The sequence below is a fragment of the Cornus florida genome, unplaced genomic scaffold (assembly GCF_030987335.1).
Source record: "Cornus florida cultivar Cherokee Brave unplaced genomic scaffold, ASM3098733v1 CherokeeBrave_3.0.0_Hap2_Chr11, whole genome shotgun sequence".
Taxonomy (NCBI): Eukaryota; Viridiplantae; Streptophyta; class Magnoliopsida; order Cornales; family Cornaceae; genus Cornus; species Cornus florida.
In genome coordinates, this window is record NW_026775581.1 from 33,391,939 (window position 1) to 33,400,145 (window position 8,207).

At 36.0% G+C, this 8,207-nt stretch overlaps 1 protein-coding gene across 3 annotated transcripts in view; it reads left to right on the forward strand.

Annotated features, from left to right (window-relative positions):
- Positions 1–7,655, forward strand: part of LOC132283162 (nudix hydrolase 3) — a 117,468-nt gene extending 109,813 nt beyond the window's left edge. For all 3 annotated transcript variants that reach the window (XM_059785077.1, XM_059785078.1, XM_059785079.1), the window contains 4 exons: positions 1,183–1,277; positions 1,357–1,447; positions 1,567–1,713; positions 7,268–7,655. In XM_059785077.1, coding sequence (XP_059641060.1) covers positions 1,183–1,277; positions 1,357–1,447; positions 1,567–1,713; positions 7,268–7,330 — 396 coding nt within the window. In that variant the 3' untranslated portion in view covers positions 7,331–7,655. The remainder of the gene's footprint in view (positions 1–1,182; positions 1,278–1,356; positions 1,448–1,566; positions 1,714–7,267) is intronic.
- The last annotated feature ends 552 nt before the right edge of the window (positions 7,656–8,207 follow it).

An 8,207-nucleotide genomic window follows, 5' to 3' on the forward strand; every position in this document is an offset into this window, starting at 1 on the left:
GAATCTTCCAACTTATTTCATATCCCTTTTTCCAATGCCTATCTCAGTTGTCAGGAGACTAGAGAAGATCTAGAGGAGTTTTTTGGGGGGTTGTATGGGAGATGAGTTTAAATACCACTTGGTGAACTGGGAAAAGGTGTGGACCCCTATTCAGATAGGGGGCTTGGGAATTAGGAGGCTGGAGTTGTTCAACAAGGGAGATTTATGCAAGAGAGGTTCAGATTGTGGAGGAGTGTTATTGCTTGCCAGAGCGGGGAGGGAGATGAGGGGTGGTTATCTAGGGAGGTGAGGTCCCCCCTTCAGGGGTGGAGGTTTGGAATCTCATTCGGAAGGGTTGGGGTGAGTTGTTGGGGTGAGTTTTTCAAATGCATTTGCTTCAGGGTTAGGAGCGGGAGGCATTTCAGATTTTGGGAGGATATCTGGTGTGGGGATACTGATATGGCCCGCAGGTATCCACAGGTTTTCAGGATTGCTACGAACAGACACACATGGATCGCTGACTGTTATCACCTTGATAATGGAAGGATGATTTGGGGTGTTGTGCAGTTTCGGAGAGAGTTCCATGATTGGGAGGTTGCGGAGGTAGCAGAGTTGGCATTGTCATATAGTCAGGTGATGGAGGGGGAGGGGATGGATGAGATGGTTTGGATGGATTCCCTGAGAGGGGTGTTCTCAGTCCGTTCTTTTTACCAGAGCTTGTTAGAGAGTCTGGGTCCGTCATTCCCTTGGAAGGCCATCTGGAAATTGAAAGCCCCTTATGGTGGGGCTTGTGGCGTGAGAGTCTGTGTCCGTCTTTTTTCTTTGGGTAAATGGGCGAAATTGTAAATCTATGGGGGACTTGTGGATTTTGTTGATAGTTTGAGATTATAAGCGGCCGTGTTTGGCCCCTTGTGTTTTATTGGGAGCATTCCCCTCTTGAGCACCTTTTAATGAATCTTTACTTGTATTAAAAAAATACACACACACACACAGCAGTATCTAAAATTTTCCCAAGATATTTCTAGTCTCAGATATGCAACTGGAGGTTGAAGGATTTCGGGTCTATTTTCAGTTAGTCCCTGATGCTCAATTTATTTTATTGTAGACACCTGTTTTAGGAACCTTAAGTTGTGTAGTTTAATGCCAATACTGATATCCCCTTTTTTTTTTTTTTTTTTTTTTTTTTTTCCTGATGGTGACTAGGATTTGCTTCCAAAGGATCTAGTCAAGTCCATGTACGTCTCTTTCCTTGCAGGATGCTTCCGCTCAGTACGTTTTGGATTGGAGGAAGCTCATGGGTAAGCTTTATTTATCCTGCTTTAATCCACTGCACACTGTTGACTTCACCAAGCATTGTAATTCACTGAATATTATCAGAAAAGGACAAGCACTGCAGTTTAACTGGTTATTTGAGAAAGGAGCTTTTATTTTGCATCCTGATGAAACGTTTTCTGTTGACTTTGCTAAGGTATAGCTTCTTCAAATTTATTCTTATTGAATTATTCTCTTATATTGAAATAATAGAGGCATAAATTTTATTCTCTCCTCTTCTTCTTCGTTTTTTTCTTTTTTTTTTTTTTGAAAAAGGTTGAAGGTGTAGTTGAAAGCTTGAGTAGGGAGATTCTTACCATACAGGCAAAAGGTGACAAAGATGCAGCAAAAAGGCTTCTCGATGAATATTGTAAACTGACACGACCATTGAAAGTTGCATTGGAAAAGTTGGAAAAGATTCAGGTGTGGGATTTAATGTTTATTAGTTGCTGATGCATTAGTCTAGATTGAATTGGAATTGTTTCAAATGTGGAAGATGTCATACCTCACCTATAAAACTTTATTTATTTATTTTTATACCTCACCTATAAAACATAAGTCTATTGCCACAAAATTGGATTTCGCAAGGGGCTAGTTATGCTTAGACTCCCAATGTTTGTAATTTGTAGTGAGAGTTGATTATGTAACTCAACATGTCATTCCATGTGAAGTAGGTAGGGCAAGTTGGTCAGTGATAGAATCTGGTAAAAATATATATATATATATTTATTTTTTTCCCCTCATGTCCGTCATTGATGAATATGAATCCTCAAACCAAAAGGCTATAATAATTTTCGGGGTCTTCAAATTAGTTGAAGTCATAATAAGGTAGCCATAAGGGAACTTGTGGCTAGATTGAATCCGTCATGATGGAAACGCCCTCTTTCCCCAACCATGGGAAAATACCTACTCCTAACAAAATGAAAAGCAGAGAGCTCCCTAACGAAAACAAAGCGAGCCACGCTTTTCAGCTTGCATCAAATAAAATCTTGACTAATAGGGGCTAGACCCTAACATTTTTCTGCTGGCCCTACCACTTGTGTCCTTAGAAAAAGAAATCCAGCAAGGTCTTTGGCAGCCAATCCCTTTCTATTTCTATATCTCTAGCCGTTCTCTCTCATTGTTGACCAACCAGTGCTCTCTCTCTCTCTCTCTGACATTTTCAGTTTATTTATTTTATTTTTCTTTCTTCCTTAGCCACACTTCAACACTCCTAGGGCTTTCTCTCTCTTTAACACACACACATATATATATATAGATATTTGGTCATACAATGGGTAAACGCACTTCCCACTTCAGTGGGATGGTGGTGTTCGATGGGCAAACTTATAACCCATCCTTTTGCTTAACTTAATATTTAATTAAATTTTCTTCCTTCTTTTTATTATTATTCTTACTTGATTAGTCTTCTCTATACCCATGGTACCCACATCAATTAATAGAATGCTTCCAATATATTACTTATTTGGTCTCATGCACCCACCTTGCTTTCCTACATGTCGCAACTCTAGCTTTTTTTTTTTTTTTCTTTTCTTTCATTTCATTTTTGAGAAGGATAGGAGAAGTTATATCCTTCAAACTTTATATTATATTATATGCACAGACACAATGATAGATCCTTACCTATTTCTAGCACCACCTTTAAATTAACCATTCCTATTAGAAATTGTCGAAGGATTTATATATTTAAGTTACACCCTCTCTAACAGCTTAAGCTTTTGGAGTACATGGTAGTTAACAGTAGCCAAACTTAAGTTTCCAAAGTCAATTTAATACAATTTAAAATTATGTTTTAAATGTATAGCCATTTTTCATAAACAATGTTTTTTTTTTTTTTTTAAATGTATAAGCATATCTTCACATACCTTGCATTTCAAGCCTTTCTGCCTGACCATATTTTTTGGTTCTCTTTTTCTCTTCCTTTGCCCACATTAATAAAAGGATAAGAGGAGCCCTTAATCCCACATCTCCCTTTAATATGTCATGCAAAAAAAATTTACCACAATGGCTTTGGCAATCCTGATCTTCTGATTCATAAGAGAATGTTCCTATCTAAGAGAAATATTTAGCCTATAAAGAAATTAGTAGGTAAAGCCTTCAACAGTGTTGTTAAAGGAGTGCTTAGGCTCGAGGCGCAGGTGTAGCGCCTGTTGTCATCCCAGGCTCATTGATGTTTACTAGGCGCGCGCCTCAGTTGCGCTTCGTCCTGTTTGTCAGGCACGCCTCGCCAATTTTTTTTATTAAAAAAATTATTATTTTATTTCTTAAGCCAAGAAGGGTACTTTTGGCAACTTAATAAATAAATAAGAAAGCCCAAGTGTACGAGAGATGGAACTTTTGTTCAAAAGAATAAACAAATAAGAAAGCCCAAGAGTTAAAGTGTTAACCGAATAGAAAAAGAGAGAGACTGTTAGACGAATGACAAAGCCCTAGTTGCAAAGACAAACGACATAGCCACGTCAGTTCTTTCTTCTTCTTCTTCTTCTTCTCTCTCTTCTCCTCTACTCCTCTCTCCTCTCTTCTCCTCTACTCCTCTCTTCTCATCTTTGTTTACATCTCTCTCTCTCTTCGTCTAGTTCTCTTCTCTCTCTATATATTTTTTTGGGGTCTATTTTTTCTCCTCTTCTCGTCTACTTCTCTCTCTTCTCGTCTACTTCTCTCTCTTCATCTATAGTTACAAGTCTTCCCCAATTCACCTATAAATAGAGGTGGTTATTGCAAACAAAATTAAGAGAGAATGTACTGAAAGGGATGTAGCCTTTTGGGCCTTTTTGTGTCGTGGATGTAAGCTCTAGTGGCTAAACCACGTTATATATATCTATTTGTTCTTCAGATTTTAATTTCTCTCTTCAACTTTGATATCTTTCAACAATTGGTAAACCATCACCGTTTCTTCTTCTTGAAAGCTCTAGAAACACCTTTTCTTGTCTGCATACTCCTTACACTTGGCATTTAATAGTTCAATTTTTAGCCTGGTTTGGTCGTGCTACCTTTCCTCCTTATCAGCCATGATTCACCATTGACATTGCTCTTCCCAACTTGTAGTATATTAGCGAAATCATAAAATGAGTTGGTTTTCTTGCATATACTATTTCAAAGATACTTTTGTCGGTAGTTCAATTCTTGAGTAATTATATGCAAATTCAACTTGTGCAATAATAGCTTCCCATTGCTTCAGATTCTTGCCTACTAAACACCTCACGATATTTCCAAACTTCTGTTGATGACTTCCATTTGGTCATCCATTTAAGATGGGTAGGAACTGCCATAATGCAGCTCAGTACCTAATCTTTTTCTACAAGGTTCTTTTAAAATGTGACAAAAACTTGGATTCTCGACCGATAGTGATTGTTTTTTGCACTCCATGCAAGCGAACACCTTCCTGAAAGTAGATTTGCAATATTTGATGTATTTGTAGTCTTTGTGTAGCAAATTAAATGAGCCATCTTAGAAAATCAATCAACAACAAAAATAGAATCCATTTTTTTTTGAGAATAATTATAGGAGTTAGATCTCCCTTAAATCACAGAATGTTAACGTTGCTATACTTGGGCAACAAGTTGTTGCCATATTTGTATTTGACTTTCTGTCTAATTCCTTTATTATAGTTACAAGTCTTCCCCAATTCATCTATAAATAGAGGTAGTTATTGCAAACAAAATTAAGAGAGAATGTAATGAAAGAGATGTAGCCTTTTGGGCTTTTTGTGTTGTGGATGTAAGCTCTAGTGGCTGAACCACGTTATATATATCTATTTGTTCTTCAGATTTTAATTTCTCTCTTCAACTTTGATATCTTTCAACAATAGGTAAACCATCACCGTTTCTTCTCCTTGAAAGCTCTGGAAACACCTTTTCTTGTCTGCATACTCCTTACACTTGGCATTTAATAGTTAAATTTTTAGCCTGGTTTGGTCGTGCTACCTTTCCTCCTTATCAGCCATGATTCACCATTGACATTGCTCTTCCCAACTTGTAGTATATTAGCGAAATCATAAAATGAGTTGGTTTTCTTGCATATTCTATTTCAAAGATACTTTTGTCGGTAGTTCGATTCTTGAGCAATTATATGCAAATTCAACTTGTGCAATAATAGCTTTCCATTGCTTCAGATTCTTGCCTACTAAACACCTCACTATATTTCCAAACTTCTGTTGATGACTTCTATTTGGTCATCCATTTAAGATGGGTAGGAACTACCATAATGCAGCTCAGTACCTAATCTTTTTCTATTAGGTTCTTTTAAAATGTGATAAAATCTTGGATTCTCGACCGATAGTGATTATTTTTTGCACTCCATGCAAGCGAACACCTTCCTGAAAGTAGAGATGCAATATTTGATGTATTTGTAGTCTTTGTGTAGCAAATTAAATGAGCCATCTTAGAAAATCAATCAACAACAAAAATACAATCCATTTTCCTTTTGAATTTTAGGCGGTCCCAACATAAATCCATACTTGCATTCTTTTATGATGCGAAAGGAACTAGCAATGGTGTATAAAGGCCGGTATTCTTGGCTCTTCCTTTGGATTCTTGACATTTTTGGCATCCATCAAAAAACCTGTACACATCAAACCTCATTTTTTGCCAAAGTTACTTCTAGTCAATCATGGCGCATGTTTGTATTGTCCAAAATGTCTACCCAAGCCACATATCTAGAATGATTCTTTCTGGAATGCACAATTGATTGCCTTTGAAGAGAAATCCCTTCTGCAGCACATGTTTCTTGTCAATTACAAAAAAGTACCCCAAGTTTAGCCAAAGTATGGATCAGTAAGATTATCTTTGAAAGATTCAAATCTATCAATCGTTGTAGACATAATATAGTAATATGGTCCTCATGTTGAGAGCATCTGCCACTATATTGCTAATTCCAGATTTATGTTTTAACACAAAAGTGAATTGTTGGAGGAAAGAAGCCCACTTTGCATCCCTCTTCTCAACTTCTTTTGGCTATTGATATGAGAACAGAACTTGATTGCTAGTGTTGTATCATCGCCTTGTATCAGATCAAATCCAAAGTTCAAATCTCCGAAAATGAAACAAATTAAAGCACGGTAAAGAATAAAAACATCTGAAATATCAAAATCGTGTTTTTTTTACAATCACGTAATTGAAATAAACCAAAAATTAGGTCAAAACTGTATAGTTAAGCCATACCTACATGACAAGAATGAATGAAGAAAGATATCATCAGGGAAGAGAGAAAGAGAGGAGGAGGATAAAAAAAGGGGCTAGCCCATTGCATGAGGCTCCTGCCATTGCAGGGTCTTGGGGGAAAGTTGGTTGATATTTTTGGGTTTAGGCATAGTAAAAATGTAGGGATCGGATTATAATTTTACAAATAGGGGGCATTTTCTATATATATAATAAGAAAAAAAAAAAAAAAAAAAAAAAAAAAAAAAAAAAAAAAAAAAAATCAGGTGTGCTCCCTGCGTTGGTGGTTGCAACAGGATTAAGTTATTGATATATTAAATGAACAAAGTGTGTTATATAGGGGGAGGGGAGAGTTTTAGAGAGAAATAATTGGTACAAAGAAATTAAGGAGTCAGACTCGGAAGAAATAGTGCTTTTAAATTGCATTGACTTTTGTTAATCTTTATGAACAAAGTATTAAAATATGGGTGAATAGGTAATTATCCACATTCTGTTTAACGGAGTTAACTGACGAGGGAGGCCAATGTTATTTTAAAACAAGTGGATAAGTTCCTGTAAGTATGACAAACCTCAAGTTAGGTAAGCGTAATTTTTTAAACTGCTGCAATACAAAATTCATAAAACAATTATCCATTTAGATAATTTCCCTTGTCAGATGCTGTGAAATAAAAGTAATGATAGAAGGAGTTATGGAAACTCTCAATGTCGCATTAAAATTCCTTATTTAACTTGCCAAACTTCCAATGTTTGTTATATCTCTACATTGTACTTTGTGTTTTCTTAACCATTTCTTACACATATATGTTCACAATTTCTTTCAGGTTCCTGTGGATATAGCTCCTGAGTTTCCTACGGCTGACAAAATATTGAACAAAAGTCACTGAAATTTGTGCCATTAGCCACCTCTATTAAAGAAGTGTACAATTAATTATTACTGCCGAGGAACAAAATGTTTACTTGTATTCGATTATTGTTCACTAAGTGGTGTCATGCCATTTCTTTCCAGTGACAAATGTTGAATGTGCCCTTTGGCAATGGCAACTTTCTTTGTATCAGTCTAAGGGATGAACAGTTGATGATGATGTACAACATCTGTTCTTATTCCATCACACAATAAATGAATAAAGGGAAAAATCAACTCCTTAGTTTTGAACAGATAATAACTTTATGATGGAATAATGAGGGAGCTTACTATGTTTTTTCTTTTCATTCTGTTGCTATCTATACTATGAACAAGATATATTTCTTCAAGTTCCAAGATTAAATTTCCTCGTTTTAAAGCTGAACACAACACAGGAAGAAGAATACTTTTTTCATACTCAAATGCCAAGAGATTACAGCCTATTTAAAGATAATTTACAACTAATAAAATTTTAATCTACTCCAAAAATTATGGTAGCAGATCTGATCCTACCTAGTTGTACAACAAATAAAATACATAGTTGTACATTACACAGCTATATAAAATCTTAGAAAATCATTGACTCTTTCAACTCTCCCCTCAAGGTGGTTCGAAGATATCAGTCATTCCCCGCTTACTAGTTATTGACTCAAAAAAAAACTTTTTTCATATTCCTTTCGTGAGAATGTCAGCAAGTAGTTGTTCAGTTGGAACGAAAGGCATACAAATCATGCCCCTTTAAAAATTTTACTTAATAAAACGGTGATCCACCTCAACATGCTTAGTACGTGTTGAACAGGATTATGAGAGATGTTTATCCTTATTATCACAGTACAGTTTTGTAGGACTAGACACAAGAA